Source organism: Phocoena sinus, chromosome 14 (assembly GCF_008692025.1).
Source record: "Phocoena sinus isolate mPhoSin1 chromosome 14, mPhoSin1.pri, whole genome shotgun sequence".
In the NCBI taxonomy this organism is placed as follows: Eukaryota; Metazoa; Chordata; class Mammalia; order Artiodactyla; family Phocoenidae; genus Phocoena; species Phocoena sinus.
The window spans coordinates 13,859,963-13,884,717 of record NC_045776.1 but is presented as its reverse complement, the minus strand read 5'-3'; the positions used below and the strand labels follow the sequence as shown (position 1 = coordinate 13,884,717).

The window sequence follows — 24,755 nt, the reverse complement described above, 5'->3', positions numbered from 1 at the left end:
TCAAATACAATAAATACTTTAGAGGCTATTGACTGCTCAGTCTATACCTTTGGAACAACATTCACTCAGATGCTTGATCCACACCCATCCTCCTACTTTGTCATTAATAATGTCATGTAAAATTGATAGAAATGTTCTGCTTTTGATTTATTTCCCTTAGGCCTATTATTTGTCTAAAAAAGCACACACTTTTTCAAAAAGAGAAATCAAGTTGAATTGATAGAATTGGGTCTTCATAAAACCACACTGATTACTACCCAGTACTTTGGGTCTTTTTTGGCTTTTAAGTAATCAATCAACTGATTTTCAGTCTCTTAATTTAAGTGCTTTTCAAAGATAACTTGAAACATACAATTTTCAGAATGTTCTTTATTCTATATGAGCATGATCTTACGTCTTCAGCACGTCTTCCATCTTCCAGCATACCATAAACAATTGTTTCAAGTCCACTCTCCCCTTAGGCAGGCCACAAAGCAGAAAACTTTTGAATTTCATCAAACCTAAGGTGCCATGAATTCTCATCACTGTTTTATTTTTAATTTTTTTAACATCTTTATTGGAGTATAATTGCTTTGCAATGGTGTATTAGTTTCTGCTATATAACAAAGTGAATAGGCTATGTGTATACATATATCCCCATATACCCTCCCTCTTGCGTCTCCCTCCCAATCTCCCTATCCCACCCCTCTAGGTGGTCACAATGCACCCAGCTGATCTCCCTGTGCTATGCGGCTGCTTCCCACTAGCTATCTATTTTACATTTGGTAGTGTATGTATGTCCATGCCCCTCTCTCACTTCGTCCCAGATTACCCTTCCCCCTCCCAATGTCCCCAAGTCCATTCTCCACGTCTGCATCTTCATTCCTCTCTTGCCCCTAGGTTCTTCAGAACCACTTGGGTTTTTTTGTAGCTTCCATGTGTACCTGTTAGCATATAGTATTTGTTTTTCTCTTTCTGACTTTCTTCACTCTGTGTGAAAGACTCTAGGTCCAGCCACCTCACTACAAATAACTCAATTTCATTTCTTTTTTATGGCAAAGTAATAGTCCATTGTATATACATGCCACATCTTCTTTATCCATTCATCTGTCGATGGACACTTAGGTTGCTTCCATCTCCTGGTTATTGTAAATAGTGCTGCAATGAACACTGTGGTACATGGCTCTTTTTGAATTGTGCTTTTCTCCAGGTATATTCCCAGTAGTAAGATTGCTGGGTCGTATGGTAGTTCTATTTTTAGTTTTTTAAGGAAGCACCATACTGTTCTCCATAGTGGCTGTATCCATTTACATTCCCACCAACAGTGCAAGAGGGTTCCCATTTCTCCACACCCTCTCCAGGATTTATTGTTTGTAGATTTTTTGATGATGGCCATTCTGACTGGTATGAGGTGATACCTCACTGTAGTTTTGATTTGCATTTCTCTAATGATTAGTCATGTTGAGCATCCTTTCATGTGTTTGCTGGAAATCTGTTTATCTTCTTTGAACAAATGTCTATTTAGGTCTTCTGCTCATTTTTGGATTGGGTTGTTTTCTTTGATATTGAGCAGCATGAGCTGCTTGTATATTTTGGAGATTAATCCTTTGTCAGTTGCTTCATTTGCAAATATTTTCTCCCATTCTAAGGGTTCTCTTTTTGTCTTGTTTATGCTTTCCTTTGCTTTTAAGTTTAAGCTTTTAAGTTTCATTAGGTCCTATTTATTTTTACTTATATTTTTACTTTTATTTCCATTTCTCTAGGAGGTGGGTCAAAAAGGATCTTGCTGTAATTTATGTCATGGAGTGTTCTGCCTATGTTTTCCTCTAAGAGTTTTATAGTGTCTGGCCTTACATACAGGTCTTTAATCCACTTTGAGTTTAGTTTTGTGTATGGTGTTAGGGAGTGTTCTAATTTCATTCTTTTACATGTAGCTGTCCTGTTTTCCCAGCACCACTTATTGAAGAGGCTGTCTTTTCTCCATTGTATATTCTTGCCTCCTTTATCAAAGGTAAGGTGACCATATGTGTGTGGGTTTATCTCTGGGCTTTCTATCCTGTTCCACTGATCTATATTTCTGTTTTTGTGCCAGTAACATACTGTCTTGATTACTGTAACTTTGTAGTATAGTCTGAATTCCAGGAGTCTGATTCCTCCAGCTCCATTTTTCTTTCTCAAGATTGCTTTGGCTATTAGGAGTCTTTTGTGTTTCCATACAAATTGTAAAATTTATTGTTCCAGTTCTGTGAAAAATGCCACTGGTAGTTTGATACGGATTGCATTGAATATGTAGATTGCTTTGGGTAATATAGTTATTTTCACAGTGCTGATTCTTCCAATCAAAGAACATGGTATATCTCTCCATCTTTCTGTATCATCTTTAATTTCCTTCATCAGTATCTTATAGTTTTCTGCATACAGGAATTTTGTCTCCTTAGGTAGGCTTATTCCTAGGTGTTTTATTCTTTTTGTTGCAGTGGTAAATGGGAGTGTTTCCTTAATTTCTCTTTCAGATTTTTCATCATTAGTGTATAGGAATGCAAGAGAATTCTGTGCATTAATTTTGTATCCGGCTACTTTACCAAATTCACTTATTAGCTCTAGTAGTTTTCTGGTAGCATCTTTAGGATCCTCTATGTATAGTATCACATCATCTGCAAACAGTGACAGCTTTATTTCTTCTTTTCTGATTTGGATTCCTTTTATTTCTTTTTCTTCTCTGATTGCTGTGGCTAAAACCTCCAAAACTATGTTGAATAACAGCAGTGAGAGTGGGCAACCTTGTCTTGTTCCTGATTTTAGTGGAAATGGTTTCAGTTTTTCACCATTGAGAATGATGTTGGCTGTGGGTTTGTCATATATGGTCTTTATTATGTTGAAGTAAGTTTCCGCTATGCCTACTTTCTGGAGGGATTTTTATCATAAATGAGTGTTGAATTTTGTCAAAAGCTTTTTCTGCATCTATTGAGATGATCATATGGTTTTTATTCTTCAATTTGTTAATATAGTGTATTACACTGACTGATTTGCATATACTGTAGAATCCTTGCATTCCTGGGATAAACCCCACTTGATCATGGTGTATGATCCTTTTAATGTGCTGTTGGATTCTGTTTGCTAGTATTTTGCTGAGAATTTTTGCATCTATGTTCATCGATGGTATGGGCCAGTTTTCTTTTTTTGTGACATCTTTCTCTGGTTTTGGTATCACGGTGATGGTGGCCTCATAGAATGAGTTTGGGAGTGTTCCTCCCTCTACTATATTTTGGAGGAGTTTGAGAAGGATAGATGTTAGCTCTTCTCTAAATGTTTGATCGAATCTGCTCGTGAAGCCATCTGGTCCTGGGCTTTTTTTGTTGGAAGATTTTTAATCACAGTTTCAATTTCAGTGCTTGTGATTGGTCTGTTTATATTTTCTATTTCTTCCTGGTTCAGTCTCAGACGGTTGTGCTTTTCTAAGAATTTGTCCTTTCTTCCAGGTTGTCCATTTTATTGTCATATAGTTGCTTGTAGAAATCTCTCATGTTCCTTTGTATTTCTGCAGTGTCAGTTGTTACTTCTTCTGTTTCATTCTATTGATTTGAGTCTTTTCCCTTTTTCCTTGATGAGTCTGGCTAACGGTTTATCAATTTTGTTTACCTTCTCAAAGAACCAGCTTTTTAGTTTTATTGTTGCTATCATTTCCTCCATTTCCTTTTCATTTATTTCTGATCTGATCTTTATGGTTTCTTTCCTTCTGCTAACTTTGGGGGTTTTTTTGTACTTCTTCAATTGCTTTAGGTGTCAGTTTAGGTTGTTTATTTGAGCTTTTTTCTTGTTTCTTGAGATAGGATTGTATTGCTATGAACTTCCATCTTAGAACTGCTTTTTCTGCGTCCCATACGTTTGGGGTCATTGTGTTTTCGGGGTCATTGTGTTTTCTGGTCATTTGTTTCTAGGTATTTTTTGATTTCCTCTTTGATTTCTTCAGTGATCTCTTGGTTATTCAGTAGTGTACTGTTTAGCCTCCAATGTGTTTGCATGTTTTACACTTTTTTTTCCTGTAATTGATATCTCCTCTTATAGCGTTGCAGTAAGAAAAGATACTTGATATGATTTCAATTTTCTTAAATTTACCAAGGCTTGATTTGTGACCCAAGATATGATCTACCCTGGAGAATGTTCCATGAGCACTTGAGAAGAAAGTGTATTCTGTTGTTTTTGGATGAAATGTCCTATAAATATCAATTAAATCCATCTTGTTTAATGTGTAATTTAAAGCTTATGTTTCCTTATTTATTTTCATTTTGGATGATCTGTCCGTTGGTGAAAGTGGAGTGTTAAAGTCCCCTACTATGACTGTATTACTGTCAATTTCCCCTTTTATGGCTGATACCATTTGCCTTATGTATTGAGGTGCTCCTATGTAGGGTGCATAAATATTTACAATTGTTATATCTTCCTCTTGGATTGATCCCTTGATCATTACGTGGTGTCCTGCTTTGTCTCTTGTAACAAACAATTTTTATTTTAAAGACTATTTTGTTTGATATGAGAATTGCTACTCCAGCTTTCTTTTTATTTCCATTTGCATGCAATATCTTTTTCCATCCCCTTAGTTTCAGTCTGTATGTGTCTCTAGGTCTGAAGTGGGTCTGTTGTAGACAGCATATATACGGGTCTTGTTTTTGTATCCATTCAGCCAGTCTATGTCTTTTGGTTGGAGCATTTAATCCATTTACATTTAAGGTAATTATCAATATGTATGTTCCTATTACCATTTTCTTAATTGTTTTGGGTTTGTTATTGTAGGTCTTTTCCTTCTCTTGTGTTTCCTTCCCAGAGAAGTTCCTTTAGCATTTGTTGTAAAGCTGGTTTGGTGGCGCTGAATTCTCTTTGTCTGTAAAGCTTTTAATTTTTCCGTCGAATCTGAATGAGATCCTTGCTGGGTAGAGTAATCTTGGTTGTAGGTTTTTCCCTTTCATCACTTTAAATATGTCCTGCCACTCCTTTCTGGCTTGCAGAGTTTCTGCTGGAAGATCAGCTGTTAACCTCATGGGGATTCTTTTGTATGTTATTTGTTGCTTTTCCCTTGCTGCTTTTAATATTTTTTCTTTGTATTTAATTTCTGATAGTTTGATTAATATGTGTCTTGGCGTGGTTCTCCTTGGATTTATCCTTTATGGGACTCTGCACTTCCTGGACTTGATTGACTATTTCCTTTCCCATATTAGGGAAGTTTTCAACTATAATCTCTTCAAATATTTTCTCAGTCCCTTTCTTTTTCTCTTCTTCTGGACCACTATAATTCAAATGTTGGTGCATTTAATGTTGTCCCAGAGGTCTCTGAGATTGTCCTCAATTCTCTTCATTTGTTTTTCTTTACTCTGCTCTGTGGTAGTTATTTCCACTATCATTTTTTTTTTTTTTTTTTTTTTTTTTTTGCGGTACGCTGGCCTCTCACTGCTGTGGCCTCCCCCGTTGCAGAGCACAGGCTCCGGACGCACAGGCCCAGAGGCCATGGCTCACGGGCCCAGCCGCTCTGTGGCATGTGGGATCCTCCTGGACCAGGTCATGAACCCATGTCCCCTGCACTGGCAGGCGGACTCTCAACCACTGCGCCACCAGGGAAGCCCTCCACTATCTTATCTTCCAGGTCACTTATCCGTCCTTCTGCCTCAGTTATTCTGCTACTGATTCCTTCTAGAAAATTTTTAATTTCATTTATTGTGTTGTTCATCAGTTTGTTTGCTCTTTAGTTCTTCTAGGTCCTTGTTAAACATTTCTTGTATTTTCTCCATTCTATTTCCAAGATTTTGGATCATCTTTACTATCATTACTCTGAATTCTTTTTCAAGTAGACTGCCTATTTCCTTTTCATTTTTTTGGTCTGGTGGGTTTTCACCTTGCTCCTTCATCTGCTGTGTATTTCTCTGTCTTCTCATTTTGCTTAACTTACTGTCTTTGGGGTCTCTTTTTCACAGGCTGCAGGTCTGTAGTTCCCGTTGTTTTGGGTTCTGCCCCCAGTAGGTATGGTTGTTTCACTGGGTTGTGTAGGCTTCCTGGTGGAGGGGACTGGTGCCTGTGTTCTGATGGATGAGGCTGAATCTTGTCTTTCTGGTGGGCAGGACCATATCTGGTGGTATGTTTTGGGGTGTCTGTGAACTTACTATGATTTTAGGCAGCCTCTCTGATAATGGGTGGGGTTGTATTCCTCTCTTGCTAGTTGTTTGGCATAGGATGTCCAGCACTGGAGCTTGCTGGTCACTGAGTGGAGCTGGGTCTTAGCGTTGAGATGGAGATCTCTAGGAGAGCTCTCACCGAGTGATATTATATGGGGCCAGTAGGTCTCTGGTGAACCAATGTCCTGAACTCAGTTCTCCCACCTCAGAGGCTCAGGCCTGACACCTGGCCAGAGCACCAAGACCCTGTCTGCCACACAGCTCAGAAGAAAGGGAGAAAAGAAAAAAATAATAAAGAAAGAAAAATAATTAACATAAAAAATTTTTAAATACATATTATTAAAATAAAATGTAATTAAAAAAAAAGAAGAGAGCAACCAAAACAATAAACAAATCCACCAATGATAACAAGCACTAAAAACTATGCTAATAAAAACGGACAGATAGAACCCTAGGACAAATGGTAAAAGTAAACCTATACAGACAAAATCACACAAAAAAGTATACACATACACAGTCCCAAAAAGAGAAAAAGGGAAAAAATATATATATATATATAAAAAAAGGAAGAGAGCCACCAAATCAATAAATAAATCTACCAGTGATAATAAGCTCTAAATACTAAACTAAGGTAAACATAAAACTAGAAACAAATTAGACGCAGAAAGCAAACCCCAAGTCTACAGTTGCTCCCAAAGTCCACCACCTCAGTTTTGGGAGGATTCGTTGTCTATTCAGATATTCCACAGATACAGGGTACATCAAGTTGACTGTGGAGGTTTAATGCGCTGCTCGTGAGGCTGCACAGAGAGATTTCCCTTTCTCATCTTTGTTCCCACAGCTCCTGGGGTTCAACTTTGGATTTGGCACCACCTCTGCACGTAGGTCACCCTCTGGCATCTGTTCTTCACCCAGACAGGAGGGAGTTAAAGGAGTAGCTGATTCAGGGGCTCTGGCTCACTCAGGCCAGGGGGAGGGAGAGGTATGGAATGCGGGGCGAGCCTGCGGCGGCAGAAGCCAAAATGTTGCAACAGCCTGAGGAACACCATGTGTTCTCGTGGGGAAGTTGTCCCTGGATCACGGGACCCTGGCAGTGGCGGGCTGCACAGGCTCCCAGGAGGGGAGGTGTGGAGAGTGACCTGTGCTTGCACACAGGATTCTTGGTGGCTGCAGCAGCAGCCTTAGCATTCCATGCCCATCTCTGGGGTCCAAGCTGATAGCCGTGGCTCGCACCCATCTCTGGAGCTCATTTAGGCGGTGCTCTGAATCCCCTCTCCTCACGTACCCCAAAACAATGGTCTCTTGCCTCTTCAGCAGGTCCAGACTTTTTCCCAGACTCCTCCCGGCTAGCTGTGGTGCACTAGCCCCCTTCAGGCTGTGTTCACGCAGCCAACCCCAGTCCTGTCCCTGGGATCTGACCTCTGAAGCCTGAGCCTCAGCTCCCAGCCCCCACCCGCCCTGGCAGGTGAGGAGACAAGCCTCTCAGGCTGGTGAGTGTTGGTCAGCATTGATCCTCTGTGCAGGAATCTCTCCGCTTTGCTCTCTGCACCCCTGTTGCTGCACTCTCCTCCGTGGCTCCAAAGCTTCCCTCCACGCCCACCCCCCATCTCCGCCAGTGAAGGAGCTTCCTAGTGTGTGCAGACTTTTCCTCCTTCACAGCTCCCTCCCCGATGTGCAGGTCCCATCCCTATTCTTTGGTCTCTGTTTTTCCTTTCTTCTTTTGCCCTACCAAGGTACATGGGGAGTTTCTTGCCTTTTGGGAAGTCTGAGGTTTTCTGCCAGCATTCAGCAGGTGTTCTGTAGGAGTTGTTCCACATGTAGATATATTTTTGATGTATTTGTGGGGAGGAAAGTGATCTCCACGTCTTACTCCTCTGCCATCTTGAAGGTCCTCCCTGACACATCCCTCATCACTGTTTTATATATCACTTAAAACACACACACACACACACACACACACACACACACACACACACAAACCTCCTGCTAATTTGAATGATACAATGCTTTCTCATTCCTTTGTTTGTAGTTACTGGAAAAGCCCTTGCAGACACAGACATATTTGTTTCACTAATATCAGATTTATTCCCTGCTATTGTTTCCATACCATTTTACCTACACAGCAACTTTTGTTTCAATGTTGAATCATAATACAATCTTTCTGAAGACATTTTAGAAGGCAGTAAAGTTCAACACATGTATTACCAACAAGTGCAGAACACAACCGAAGTACACGAACGACTTTGACCAGGTTTGGCTAGCACAAGTGGTGACAACTACATCCTACCTCTCATTGGGCCTGCAGCAATTATAAGATGCTATCAATTGGAGAAGCAACCCTATTTCCAAAATGTCAAAATACAAAAAAATGTGTATCTTTAAATCATTGAAATATGGCAATGTAAAGTCTGTATATATCATCACTCAACTAGTATCAGTACATGTTAATACACTGAAAAACTTTTGCACTACTCAATGTAACAACATTTTTGGGTTTTAGGCCCTCCCTAGGGACTAGGGAATAAAAATCTGACTAAATCATAATCTTTGCCCTTTAGTATCATGAAGGCAACCAACACAGAAAGAAATATTTATAATACAAAATAAGAAGAGCCATAACGGAAGTAAGACAAAGTGCTATGGGAAAAGAAGAGGGAATGATTAATGCTGCTTAGGGGAACTGCATTACTATTTTGTAACATAATCTTCATTACTCAATTTTCAAGGATATAATAACTTCATTTTTACGTGCTCCAACTCTAGGAAATTTCTTGAATTTAACTTGGGTTCTCAGACATTACTACTCTTTGATTTACTATTTAAATATGTAAAAACAAATACAAAAACTTTTCTAGACAGAAATGTCAAACTCATATCAATTATGGGCAATTTAAAGTTTAGGGTATTTAAGGCAATGTTTTCTTTAAATTTTAAATAATAAAATTATTTAAGGGAGACAGTAATCTTAAATAATATAAAAATCACTGAGTAACTTATTTAAAAAGAAATTTTAACAATAATTAAAAACTCACTCTAGTCTTTCAACAGTGCTAGAAAAATTGTATGTCTGTATACACAAAAAAAAATAATGAAGAACCTTGATTCATAGCTACAAAAATAAACCCAAAATAGATGATTTACCTAAATGTGAAAAACTAAAACTATAAAATTTCTAGAAGAAAACAGAGAAGAAAGTCTTTGTGACCCTGATTAGGTAATTTTTTTAGATATGACACCAAAATCCCAATCTACAAAATAAAATGTGATAAATGAAACTTTAAGAGTTTCTTTTCTTCACTGATAAAAGAGTAAAAAAATAAATCACAGATTGGGAGAAAATATTTGCAAATCACCTGTCTGATAAAAGACTTTAATATAAAATATATAAAGAACTCTTTAAGAAGATATAAAGATGCTCAACATCATTAGGCATTAGGGAAATGCAAATCAAAACCACAATGAGAAACCATTTCACACCCAGTAGGATGCTAAAACCAGAAAAACTGACAAAACCAAATAATGACTAGGATGTGGAGCAACCAGAACGCTCATACATTCCTGGTGGGAATGCAAAATGGTACAGCCACTTTGAAAACTGGTTTGGAAGTTTCTTATAACATTTAAAATATGCTTACCAAATAATCCTATGATCCCACTCCTAGGTATTTACCCAAGTGAAATGAAAACCTATGTTCCCACAAAAACCTGTATACAAATGTTCATAGTAGCTTTATTCATAACCATCAGAAATTGGAAACAACTCAAATGTACCTTCAGTGGAGGATGGATAAACAAACTGTGGTACATCCATACAATGGAATACTACTTGACAATAAAAGGGACAAACTCCACATTCACAATGACATGAATGAATCTCAAATGCATATGTTAAGTGAAAGAAACCAGACTCAAAAGACTACCTACTGAATGACTGCATTTATATGACATTCTTGTAAAAGGGACACAAAATAGATCAATGGGTGCCAGGGGGGTGGGACCTGACCACAAAGAGGTACTGATCAGGGCATAATGGGGTGATGGAACTGTTCTATATCTTAATTATCATAGGAGACACATACATAATTGTATACATTTGTCAAAACCTACAAAAATTTACACTAAAAAAGATGAATTTTAATGTATGTAAGTTACATCTTAATTTTTACAAAATTCATACCAAATTAGAAAAATGACTTAAAATTAAAGGAACAACATATTTTGCCTAGCTCAAACCTAACATAAACAAGCAGTGTCCACTCTGGGTTACTTCTACATAAGGAAAGAATTCTAAAAGAATACAGTGTAATTTACCAGGAAAGATAAATGTCTAGACTTAAAAGAGTAGTATAAATAAAATAAACTGGTAAACCTATTCCTTCAAATTTATTGAAACCTGAGTGGCAGATTTCCCTGTTTATGAAAACCCTGCCTTTTGACTAAGAACTACGGACACAGGGCGGCTGGTGGAAATGGCCACTTCGTTCAAACGGGAACGATGGACTCCATGAAACGAAGAGTACAAAGTATGGTGCTAAGTAAATACAGGACCAGTGGTAAACCAACAACAGCAACAAAACAAACGAACAACTTTTTGTTAGAATTTGAAAAAAACAAATTCAGTTAAAGCAATTCCTACTGCTGTTTGTTTCTCAAAACCAAACCAGTTGCTTAGACACATGCCTCTATCTAACATGAAATGTGCTGACATTCAGCACATTTTATGAAAAAGGGACAAATGAATGAAATGTTTAGCTAGAAAAACTTGTCATCACCAAGTTGACATGTGACTTTTAAGCTTTAGTAACTGCTTCACTATCCTCTGTAATTATAGAATTGAGTTTCCATCATTTTTTAAATTATTAATGATATTTTGAGGTAAGTGTTGCTTTAAACTTTTATACATTTTTGTCAGTTAAAAAAAAGAAACACAAATGGATTATTCTTGAGATGGCATTCAAGTCCACTTTCTGCCCTAAAGTGCTATATTTATTTTGACATAAAACATTCTGAAGGTAGAGATAGATCCAAAAAAGGAAACACCAAAAAAGTTATATTTTATGACATGGGGTTTTATTAGACAAAGTTAAACTTTTGGGGGTGAGCCTTGAATGAGGAATTTACAGATCAAGAGCAGCATTTCTACTCTGACACAGCGTAACCACATCAGCTTAGGCCAGTCTGCTAGCTTGCTGAGTCTCAGTTTCTTTCATTGTAAAATGAGGTATTGGATTAGGTTTTTAAAAAAGATTGTCTATGATAAACTAAACACACAAATATTGATCTGACACAGTGCTTTGAGAACCCTTGTGAGGTGTTTATTGATAGTTTATTGGAATAAAATCACTATTGCCTTTGTACTCAAGAACTGGGTTTTTTCAAAGAAAACAGAAAAGCCTAGGCCTCAGTTGTATGGATATGCTGAAACAGAACTCAAACTCTCTCTTAATTATCATGACACCTTTTCAAATGAACAAGCATTTCTAAAGATGACCATGCTGATTAAAGAGTAGACAAGTTAAGTCAGCCCTGCCCAGGGTTCAGTGGCTTTCTTCATCAGCAAAATGGCTTCCTTTAGCATCCTCCTTACTTTCTTTACCCAAATTGTTGAAAGTGACATTAAGACCAAGAACCATGGAACAGGGCTTCCCTGGTGATGCAGTGGTTGAGAGCCCACCTGCCGATGCAGGGGACACGGGTTCGTGCCCCGGTCCGGGAAGATCCCACATGCTGTGGAGCAGCTGGGCCCGTGAGCCATGGCTGCTGAGCCTGCGCGTCCGGAGCCTGTGCTCCGCAACGGGAGAGGCCACAACAGTGAGAGGCCCGCGTTCCGAGAACCATGGAACAAAAGAAAAAATTCCCTTATTTTTCCTCTTGCCTCTTTTCCACCATTTTAATGCATTTGAGAATCTACCCACTAGCCAGCAGTATCATCCATCCTTTAGAACCCTGACGTATATGCTCCTAACTAATCTATTTTCCTGTCATTACTTTCAGCCCCTGAGTTTTGAAACCAAGAAAAGCTACACCTTAAAAGTGGAGGGAGCCAATCCTCACCTAGAGATGCGTTTTCTGAACCTAGGCCCATTTCAGGACACAACCACAGTGCACATCAGTGTGGAAGATGTGGATGAGCCCCCTGTGTTTGAACCTGGCTCTTATTTTGTGGAGGTACCTGAAGATGTGGCAATTGGAACAACCATACAGATCATTTCTGCCAAGGATCCAGATGTGACCAACAACTCAATCAGGTTTTTCTACACATTTCACCTTATCCTTATATCCTGGAATCTTCCCTAATATCTAATTTTCTAGCACTTTTTCTCTGCTTCTTCCACCTCTGGACACTCTCCTATTTCTTTAAATTCTTTTTTCTTAAACAACATGGACTTTTCATGTTATTTAGAAATGAAGTGCCATTATGTCTACAACTCACTGTCAGCTGGTTCAGCAACACACATACACACACCTCTCAGTTCTCAATTGTGGCCTTATTGACATTTGGGGGTGGATAATTCTTTGTTGAGGGGGCTGCCTGTTCAATGTATTGTACAATGTTTAGCAGCATCTCTAGCCTCTACCTACAAAATGCTAGTAGCACCCCCTGAGTGGTAACAATCTAAAAAGTCCCCAGATATTGCCAAATAGACAGATACATAGATGTCAAAACATTAAAAGTCGTCGAATCTTAGTGGTGAATATAAAGGTGATTACTGTACTTTCTTTTAATTTTTATGAACCTTTGACTTTTTTACTTTAAAAAATGGAAAACACATATATAAACACATATTTCCATATACTATACAAAGAACAGACACAGAAACTACTACTGTTGTCAACAGCTTTGATGCCATGTAGACTGGCTTTCTATTGCAAGCCCACATAACAACCTCTCCAAAGTATGTTTTGAACATCAAGATTCCAACCTAGACGCTTCGCCCTCAGGAGGGGTAGAGAGCTGCTCTTATAGCCATGGCCATCTCCTGTTGACTATAGAACCAAAGTGCAAACCGCTGGTGGACAGATTGACACTTCAACCTTCCAGAGCAACTGCCAAGCCTCTGAAGCTTGACACAAAAGATCAGGATTCCAAGGCTGTTTGAGGCCATCTGTCACATTAATTGTTGAAAGCTACACAAATGGATCTAGGGCTTTAGTGCAGATAGCACATTTTAAACACACCCTGATTCATCAAAGGCCTTTTCTGTCAGCCGGTTACTTTCCTCACCTGGTGCCATTTTGTATTTAATGAAAATGCGCATTTGCAGTCTAATAAAGATGGGTCTCTCCTGAGTTTAACTATACTGGGGGAAATCTGCTTCCTCTAACCAATTAGCAAACTTTTTACATTTTCAGGCATTAAAATGGCTAAAATTATTTTGCTTGAATTCTGATATTTGATTTTTAGAAGAAAACTAATCTTTATGAGCTGTAACAATTTTATAGAAGTGATATTTCAACCTTAAGCTTTCTAAATGTATAATAGAAGTTAGTGGAATATTATCCCCAAAACAACAACACAAATGAAACCAATTCTATTATAAATTTATATTTGTAATATAAATATTATAGTTATATCAGAAGCCAAGAAAATATATCTATCTTCTGATTAATCTATTCATATCAGAGACACTACTGTGGGAAAAAACTCTAGACAATAAAACTTTATGGAGGGAAAGTGTTTGAAATAAAACAAGCACAGTTTGAAAAAAATCAGATCTCATTTCTAAAAGAGTCAATGAGAATATCCAGTGGATGCTTCCACATCTTCTTTCCAGATTCTGATTCTGGACTCCTACATGGTAAGCACTGGAAAAATGATTTTGTCAGGAGTCACACTACTAAATGACAAGAAACAAGGAAATTCACACACACACACACACACACACACACACACACACCTAGAGCGAATGTGCACTATTCAGGACTGAAGTTGTTATCTCAACACATATCTAGGAAGGAAGGAGAAACACCAGAAGGCCTAGATCCACTGCTGGCATGGAGCAAAATGAGGATACAAAATGAGGGAATCCTGTCTGGCTAACCGAAAATGCTGCTTCAGATGATAAGCCACTGAAAACTGTCAGTTGGCTGGCATGGCACTGATGCAATTAACATCAGGGAGGTCTAGAATTAGGGTGCCTGTGTAGTCCAATACATCCCAGTCAGGAGGAATCCAAGAGTGAATAGGCGGGAGGCATAGAGCAGGGTCCACTGGGCTTATTCTAGGGCAGGATTCTAGGTCTTGAAAGAGAAACTGGCAAGAACAAGGCAACAGCCACAGGCCTGGAGGTAACACGATAAGCGTTCAGGCACAGGGGATAAAGCAGAATTCCACTTATCATAACTAGAGATAATCGTCCCTCTGCATTTCGGCTGGAAAGAAGGAACAGAATTCATATTGTGAGATAGAGTCTCTGACCCTTTGTACTGTCCCACAGGAACAAAGAATGGTCTCTGGAGCCAAGCAGAACACCAGGGGTCCTGGATTCTGAGAAGGAAAAGCAACTAGAAGTCAAATCTCTGGCTATTACTTAATAAACCCATTTGGAAAGTACTTTCCTACATTATCTTTCACCAAATTGCTTGTTTTCTCCTTATTTATACTATAAAAGTTATTTTCTTTTAAAAATAATTTGAATATGCCATATGCCACTTGTCTATCTTGTGCATTTTTGTTACAAATAAATGAGGTTCACATTCCTAAAAAGAAAATTCATATTAAATCACCCAAAAAACAACATACCACCTGAGGTTCAAATGCTATGGATAAAAGGTCACTGAACTTTTTAAAAAGATTATCAGGACTTTTATAATCTCATTTCTAGAAAGTGTATGGTGTGTTCAGGCATATAAGCTGGTCATCATTTATTAGCAAAGCCCAAAACTAAGTCTCCAGATTTAGTTATATGTACATGAAAATTACAATGTTTGGATCACCTAAATTTTTAATAAATGCTCAAGGAATTTCTAGCAAGCAGGAAACGGAACCATTAGGCAACTGAAATAGGCTCCTGCTCATATGGAAACAGCCTGTCCCCCTGTGCCTTCCGAGAGTGTGTATGGATTTAGGGAGCCTGTCCATGACACCCTACCTCCAAAATCACCCCTAAATTCAGAGAATGTCCTCAGCCAAGTAAACAAGCAGGGAGCTCAACGAACACCAGCTATTGTTGGCTGAAGGCAGTTTTGTATGCGTATGTTATGCCTATACATACAGAATATTATGATTAGAGAAAGGCAAACCACCTACATAATTCACTAGTGTGTCCCAATTTCCTCATTTTCTATCTGTATCTATGCCTTTAAATTTGTTCTCTTGAGTCCTGAAAATTGGCCCAGCGTCCCATTCAGAGTAATGAATGCTATCATTGCCTCAATTCAGGCCCCGCTTGGGAAATGGAAGAGGAATTCCACTTGAGGGAGGCTTCTCTGAGGCAGGCCTGCAGCGTTTCCTCTCAGTGTGTCAGCGGCAGTACTGTCATGGGTTCTGTCAGTTATTTCCATCATTCCATCTCCCCTACCATCTGTGACATTTGCTATGGCCTTGTAGGTTTGAATGCAGGAAGCTGGTTCATCATAGGCTGCCTCTCCCCTCAGCATTATGCCTACAACTTGGAGAGCTGCCATCAGGGTTACAGCTCTGTGGGCTGAATGGCTGGCTTTTCTCCTGCTTGGGGAGCTGAAAGAAAAGACTGTCAGGAGCCAACCAGTATTTTTTTTCTAAGATAAATTCAAATCTTAAAATAGCCAGTAAACTTTAAAACTAAATCACTAATTATACCTAAAAAAAAAAAAACGCTCCAGTTAATTTTAAATTAACTTTGTAGGCATGTGTTTATTCTTTATTAAATAGTCAACTGTCGGCTATCATGGCTTAATCTATCTTCAAAAAAGAGTTAAGGCTTTGTTTCCTTAAGCAATCTCATACATTCCATATGCCTAGGTTTGATTCCCAGCCATGCAACCTTGGGCAAATGTCTTAACCTTTCCATGCTCCAGTTTCTCACCTGTAAAATGGGGATGATAAATAGTACCTACCTCATAGGTTTATTGTGGGTGTTATATGAGTCAATACAGGTAAGATGTTTAGAGCAGTGCCTGGCTACAGTAACAGGGTCAGAAGCAGAGAGAAGCATTACTTTACTTATTTAAATTTCCCAACACTTGGAGAGTTAGAACTGAAATGTTTCCAACTTCTCCAGCCTTTAGTGGTAAACTTTCCCTTTAATTCCTAATTCTCTGAACAGTCATCCTGAATCTCTCCAGGAAAAAATAAATACTCAAAACAAAATACTTTACCAAATAATACATATACTGGTATATACTCTGTGTGTGTGTGTGTGTGTGTGTGTGTGTGTGTGTGTGTGTGTGTGTTTATTTATTTATTTATATTGAAACAAAAATTTTACCATCAATATTTACCCTTACTGGAATACAGTCTGGCATACATATACATGTTCTTTCTACACTAGTCACAACCCACCATATTTATTTCAGATTGAAAAACAATGCACTAAAGTAAAGAAACTACTTACTCCCATCAAATGGGCAGCATTTCCCAGTTTCAACAACTTTAAGATAGAGACTGCAATTGCTGGCAACTTTTTTTTTTTGGCCATGCTGCGCAGCTTGTGGGATCTTAGTTCCCTGATCAGGGATTGAACCTGGGCCCTCGGCAGTGAAAGCCCAGAGTCCTAACCACTGGACCACCAGGGAATTCCGCTGGCAACTTTTTTAAAATTAATTTTTACTGGATTATAGTTGATTTACAATGTTGTGTTAGTTTCAGGTTTACAGCAAAATGAATCAGTTATACATATACATATATCCACTCTTTTAGATTCTATTCCCATATAGGTCATTAAAGAGTATTGCATAGAGTTCCCTGTGCTATAGAGTAGGTTCTTATTAGTTATCTATTTTATATATAGTAGTGTGTATATGTCAATCCCAATCTCCCAATGTATCCCTCCCTCCCCCCTCGCTTCGTCCTTGATAACTGTAAGTTTGTTTTCTACATCTGTGACTCTATTTCTGTTTTGAAAATAGGTTTGTTTGCAACCGCTGGCAACTTTAAATGGAATTTAGAACCCAATATGTTACAATAGCTTATATATATATAATATATAAGAAACAGAATCATTTATATATAATTTACTGTATATTATATATACAATAGTTTATATATAAATACATGTATGTTTCAAATCTTACTGTTAGCTGCAAATTATTAGCTGTGTAACTGTATGAAAGTGACTTAACTTCTCTAAGTTCTAGTTTCCTGTTAGGTGAGATAATACCTACATCCTAGAGATCCTGTAGAATTTAAAAAGAAGCTATAGATAAATACAGCCCATCCTGAACTCTCCACAGACTGGCCTGTAACTTGCAACATTGTGCCTTCTAGAATTGCAGTTTCTCTGCTATTTACCAGTAAACTCAAGTTCAGAAACCCCATTAAAGACTCTGGCCTAGAGTTTCCTCTTGCTCCTGTCTTTGCCACCCAACCAAAACCTGGACCTTCCTCTGTGGCCCTGCATGGCATGCAGTGACTCCCCTCTGAGATCTAACAAATTTATGTGATTACAAGTTTAAACCCAAGAGGACCTTCAAGATGGCTGAGGGTAAGACATGGAGATCACCTTCCTCCCCACAAATACATCAAAATACATCTACATGTGGAAAAACTTCTACAGAACACCTACTGAACACTGACAGAAGACCTCAGACTTCCCAAAAGGCAAGAAACTCTGCACATACCTGGCTGTGTGGCTGACAGGGTCCTGGTGCTCTGGCCAGGTGTCAGGCCTGAGCCTCGGAGGTGGGAGAACCGAGTTCAGGATACTGGGCCACCAGAAACCATCCAGCCCCATGTAATATCAATCAGCGATGGCAAGAGCTCTCCCAGAGACCTCCGTCTCAATGCTAAGACCCAGCTCCACTCCACAACCAGCAAGCTCCAGTGCTGGATACCCTATGCCAAACAACTAGCAAGACAAGAACACAGCCCCACCCATTAGCACAGAGGCTGTCTAAAATCATAGTAAGTTCACAGACACCCCAAAACACACCACTGGACACGGTCCTGCCGACCAGAAAGACAAGACCCAGCCTCATCCACCAGAACACAGGCACCAGTCCCCTCCACCAGGAAGCCTACACAACCACTGAACCAACCTGACCCAATGGGGGCAGACACCAAAAAAACGGGAACTACAAACCTGGAGACCCCAAACACAGTAAGTTAAGCAAAACGAGAAGGCAGAGAAATACATAGCAGATGAAGGAGCAAAGTAAAAACTCACCAGACCAAACAAATGAAGAGGAAATAGGCAGTATACCTGAAAAAGAATTCAGAGTAATGACAGTAAAGGTGATCCAAAATCGTGGAAACAGAATGGACAATATAAAAGAAATGTTTAACAAGGACCTAGAAGAACTACAGAGCAAACACACAATGATGAATGACACAATAAATGAAATTTAAAACTCTCCAGAAGGAATCAATAGCAGAATAACTGAGGCAGAAGAACAGATAAGTGAACTGAAGATAAAATAGTGGAAATAACTATTGCAGAGCAGAATAAAGAAAAAAGAATGAAAAGAATTGAGGACAGTCTCAGAGACCTCTGGGACAACATTAAACACACCAACATTCGAATTATAGGGATCCCAGAAGAAAAAGAGAAAAAGAAAGGGACTGAGAAAATATTTGAAGAGATTATAGTTGAAAATTTCCCTAAGATGGGAAAGGAAATAGTCAATCAAGTCCAAGAAGCACAGAGAATCCCATACAGGATAAATCCAAGGAGAACCACGCCAAGACACATATTAATCAAACTATCAAACATTAAATACAAAGAAAAAATATTAAAAGCAGCAAGGGAAAAGCAACAAATAACATACAAAAGAATCCCCATGAGGTTAACAGCTGATCTTCCAGCAGAAACTCTGCGAGCCAGAATGGAGTGGCAGGACATATTTAAAGTGATGAAAGGGAAGAACCTACAACCAAGATTACTCTACCCAGCAAGGATCTCATTCAGATTTGATGGAGAAATTAAAAGCTTTACAGACAAGCAAAAGCTAAGAGAATTCTGCGCCACCAAACCAGCTTTACAACAAATGCTAAAGGAACTTCTCTAGGCAGGAAACACAAGAGAAGGAAAAGACCTACAATTAAGAATTAAGAAAATGGTAATAGGAACATACATATCGATAATTACCTTGAATGTAAATGGATTAAATGCTCCAACCAAAAGACACAGACTGGATGAATGGATACAAAAACAAGACCCGTATATATGCTGTCTACAAGAGACCCACTTCAGAGCCAGGGACACATACAGACTGAAAGTGAGGAGTTAGAAAAAGATATCCCATGCAAATGGAAATAAAAAGAAAGCTGGAGTAGCAATTCTCATATCAGACAAAAGAGTCTTTAAAATAAAAATTGTTTGTTACAAGAGACAAAGCAGGACATCACATAATGATCAAGGGATCAATCCAAGAAGAAGATATAACAACTGTATATATTTATGCACCCTACATAGGAGCACCTCAATACATAAGGCAAATGGTACCAGCCATAAAAGGGGAAATTGACAGTAATACAGTCATAGTACAGGATTTTAACACCCCACTTTCACCAACGGACAGATCATCCAAAATGAAAATAAATAAGGAAACATAAGCTTTAAATTACACATTAAACAAGATGGATTTAATTGATATTTATAGGACATTTCATCCAAAAACAACAGAATACACTTTCTTCTCAAGTACTCATGGGATGTTCTCCAGGGTAGATCATATCTTGGTTCACAAATCAAGCCTTGGTAAATTTAAGAAAATTGAAATCATATCAAGTATCTTTTCTTACCACAACGCTAGAAGAGGAGATATCAATTACAGGAAAAAAAGTGTAAAACATGCAAACACACTGGAGGCTAAACAGTACACTACTAAATAACCAAGAGATCACTGAAGAAATCAAAGAGGAAATCAAAAAGTACCTAGAAACAAATGACCATGAAAACACGATGACCCAAAACCTATGGGAGGCAGAAAAAGAAGTTCTAAGATGGAAGTTCATAGCAATACAATCCTATCTCAAGAAACAAGAAAAAACTCAAATAAACAACCTAAACTGACACCTAAAGCAACTGGAGAAAGAAGAACAAAAAAAACCCAAAGTTAGCAGAAGGAAAGAAACCATAAAGATCAGATCAGAAATAAATGAAAAGGAAATGGAGGAAATGATAGCAAAGAACAATAAAACTAAAAGCTGGTTCTTTGAGAAGGCAAACAAAATTGATAAACCGTTAGCCAGACTCATCAAGGAAAAAGGGAAAAGACTCAAATCAACAGAATGAAACAGAAGTAACAACTGACACTGCAGAAATACAAAGAAACATGAGAGATTTCTACAAGCAACTATATGACAATAAAATGGACAACCTAGAAGAAAAGGACAAATTCTTAGAAAAGTACAACCGTCTGAGACTGAACCAGGAAGAAATAGAAAATATAAACAGACCAATCACAAGCACTGAAATAGAAACTGTGATTAAAAATCTTCCAACAAAAGCCCAGAACCAGATGGCTTCACAGGCAAATTCTATCAAACATTTAGAGAAGAGCTAACACCTATCTTTCCCAAACTCTTCCAAAATATAGCAGAGGGAGGAACACTCCCAAACTCATTCTACGAGGCCACCATCACCTGATACTGAAACCAGACAAGGATGTCACAAAAAAGGAAAACTACAGGCCAATATTACTGATGAACACAGATGCAAAAATCCTCAACAAAATACTAGCAAACAGAATCCAACAGCACATTAAAAGGATCATACACATGAACAAGTGGGGTTTATCCCAGGAATGCAAGGATTCTTCAGTATATGCAAATCAGTCAGTGTGATACACCATATTAACAAACTAAAGGATAAAAACCATATGATCATCTCAATAGATGGAGAAAAAGCTTTCGACAAAATTCAACACCCATTTATGATAAAAACCCTCCAGAAAGTAGGCAAAGAGGGAACTTACCTCAACATAATAAAGGCCATATGTGACAAACCCACGCCAACATCATTCTCAATGGTGAAAAACTGAAACCATTTCCACTAAGATCAGGAATAAGACAAGGTTGCCCCCTCCTATCACGATTATTCAACATAGTTCTGGAATTTTTAGCCATAGCAATCAGAGAAGAAAACGAAATAAGAAAAATCCAAATCGGAAAAGAAGCAGTAAAACTGTCACTGTTTGCAGATGACATGATACTATACATAGAGAACCCTAAAGATGCTACCAGAAAACTACTAGAGCTAATCAATGAATTTGGTAAAGTAGCAGGATGCAAAATTAATGCACAGAAAGTCTCTTGCATTCCTATACACTAATGATGAAAACTCTGAAAGAGAAATGGGAGTGTTTCCCATTTACCACTGCAACAAAAAGAATAAAATACCTAGGAATAAACCTACCTAAGGAGACAAAAGACCTGTATGCAGAAAGTATAAGACACTGATGAAAGAAAGTAAAGATGATACAGACATACCATGTTCTTGGACTGGAAGAATCAACATTGTGAAAACGACTATACTACCCAAAGCAATCTACAGATTCAATGCAATCCCTATCAAACCACCAATGGCATTTATCACAGAACTAGAACAAAAAATTGCACAATTTGTATGGAAACACAGAAGACCCCGAATAGCCAAAGCAATTTTGAGAAAGAAAAACAGAGCTGGAGGAATCAGACTCCTGGACTTCAGACTGTACTACAAAGCTACAGTAATCAAGACAGTATGGCACTGGCACAAAAACAGAAATATAGATCAACGGAACAGGATAGAAAGCCCAGAGATAAACCCACATACATATGGTCCCCTTACCTTTGATAAAGGATGCAAGAATATACAATGGAGAAAAGACAACCTCTTCAATAAGTGGTGCTGGGAAAACAGGACAGCTACATGTAAAAGAATGAAATTAGAACACTCTCTAACACCATACACAAAAATAAACTCAATATGGATTAAAGATCTAAATGTAAGGCCAGATACTATAAAACTCTTTAGAGGAAAACAAAGGCAGAACACTCTATGGCATAAATCACAGCAAGATCCTTTTTGACCCACCTCCTAGAGAAATGGAAATAAAAACAAAAATAAACAAATGGGACCTAACGAAACTTAAAAGCTTTTGCACATCAAAGGAAAGCATAAACGAAAAGACAACCCTCTGAATGGGAGAAAATATTTGCAAATGAAGCAACTGACAAAGGATTAATCTCCAAAATATACAAGCAGCTCATGCAGCTCAATATCAAAAACACAAACAACCCAATCCAAAAATGGGCAGAACACCTAAATAGACAATTGTCCAAAGAAGATATACAGATTGCCAACAAACACATGAAAGGATGCTCAACATCACTAATCATTAGAGAAATGCAAATCAAAATTACAGTGAGGTATCAACTCACACCAGTCAGAATGGCCAGCATCAAAAAATCTACAAACAATAAATGCTGGAGAGGGTGTGGAGAAAAGGGAACCCTCTTGCACTGTTGGTGGGAATGTAAATTGATATAGCCACTCTCACAGCATGGAGGTTCCTTAAAAACTAAAAATAGAACTACCGTATGGCCTATTAATCCCACTACTGGGCATATACCCTGAGAAAACCATAATTCAAAAAGAGACATGTACCACAATGTTCACTGCAGCACTATTTACAATAACCAGGACATGGAAGCAACCTAAGTGTCCATCGACAGATGAATGGATAAAGAAGATGTGATACATATATACAATGGAATAGTACTCAGCCATAGAAAGCAACAAAATTGAGTTATCTGTAGTGAGGTGGATGGACCTAGAGTCTGTCACACAGAGTGAAGTAAGTCAGAAAGAGAAAAACAAATACCATACACTAACACATATACATGGAATCTAAAAAAAAAAAAAAAAAATGGTTCTAAAGAACCTAGGAGCAGGACAGGAATAAAGATGCAGACGTAGAGAATGGACTTGAGGACATGGGGAGGTAGAAGGGGAAGCTGGGACGAAGTGAGAGAGTGACATGGACATATACACAATACCAAATGTAAAATAGATAGCTAGTGGGAAGCAGCCGCAGAGCACAGGGAGATCAGCTCGGTGCTTTGTGACCACCTAGAGGGGTGGGATAGGGAGGGTGGGAGGGAGGGAGACGCAAGAGGGAAGAGATATGGGAACGTATGTATATGTATAGCTGATTCACTTTGTTATAAAGCAGAAACTAACACACCATTGTAAAGTAATTATACTCCAATAAAGATGTAAAAAAAAAGAGGGAGGGGATATGGGGATATGTGTATGCATATGGCTGATTCACTTTGTTGTACAGCAGAGGCTGGCACAGCATTGTGAAGCAACTGTACTCCAATAAAGATGTTAAAAATATATGTATGTTTTTTAAAAAGAAGCTATAAAATGCCTGGTATTCAATAAACAGCAGCGATCATAACTACTGGCCATTACCAAGGACTACATAAGATTCTAAAGGATGGTTCTCAATCATGGCTACATATCAAAATCCCTTATGAAGGTTTTTAAACATACAGATGCCTGAGACTCCCTCCATACTTAGTGAATCTCCTAATATGGACACCAGGTAAGACAACTTAGGTGAGATAATACAAAGGGTCAGACTGCCAAATCAGATTCAACAGGAATTACAGGTCTTACACAGTATCAAGGTAAATAAGGACTCAAAGGATATAAACAACAGCAAAATATGAGCTAAGCATTCTTTCCCTAGATAGGTCTGAAACTGTCAGGTGTAGGTGCCTGTAACTATCCTTCTTTTTCCTGTATAAGGATGCATGTTGGTCCACACTGAATATGAAAAGTGTAAGCAAAGGATGAAGTGCAATGCTTGAACAGAAGGAGCCATTTTGATTACGGAACATCTGCTTTTTATACCCCATTAATTACATAGCTCACATGACATTTTCCAGCACGCTGCGCCCAATAAATTCATAAATTCCAAGCTTCTTTACAATAAGCAACCTAGACAGACCTGATCCATCTTGCTAGTAACATTCCATAGGTAAGGACATCCCATCTAGCAAATACCGTTAGTGTGTTTGACAGCAGGTCATTAGTATCTTTACAAAAGACCTGATTCAAATCTTTCCTTCTCAATAGGTGATACAACTTATAGGAACCAGAACCACATAACTATACCTTTTCCAGTTCCAATTTATCGTTTCTGGACTTATTTGAATAAAATTTTTTTGGAACAAAGATATGTAGGGGCGGACATTCAGAGTGTCCCAAAAGTCTTAGGGCAGTTTTAAGCTTTAAATAGCTGAAATTGACCTTTAAAAAGCGTAAAACTACCCTAACTCTTTGGTACCCTGTTTTATTTCATGTTATTTTTGTTTGTTTGTTTGTTTGTTTGTTTTGCGGTACGCGGGCCTCACCGCCGTGGCCTCTCCCGCCGCGGAGCACAGGCTCCGGACACGCAGGCCCAGCGGCCATGGCTCACGGGCCCAGCTGCTCCGCGGCACGTGGGATCCTCCCAGACTGGGGCACGAACCTGCGTCCC

General features: G+C 38.5%; 1 protein-coding gene across 1 annotated transcript in view; it reads left to right on the top strand.

Annotated features, from left to right (window-relative positions):
- Nucleotides 1-24,755, top strand: part of CDH20 (cadherin 20) — a 208,925-nt gene that overhangs the window by 165,963 nt on the left and 18,207 nt on the right. The window contains exon 7 of the mRNA XM_032602714.1: nucleotides 12,135-12,388. Coding sequence (XP_032458605.1) covers nucleotides 12,135-12,388 — 254 coding nt within the window. The remainder of the gene's footprint in view (nucleotides 1-12,134; nucleotides 12,389-24,755) is intronic.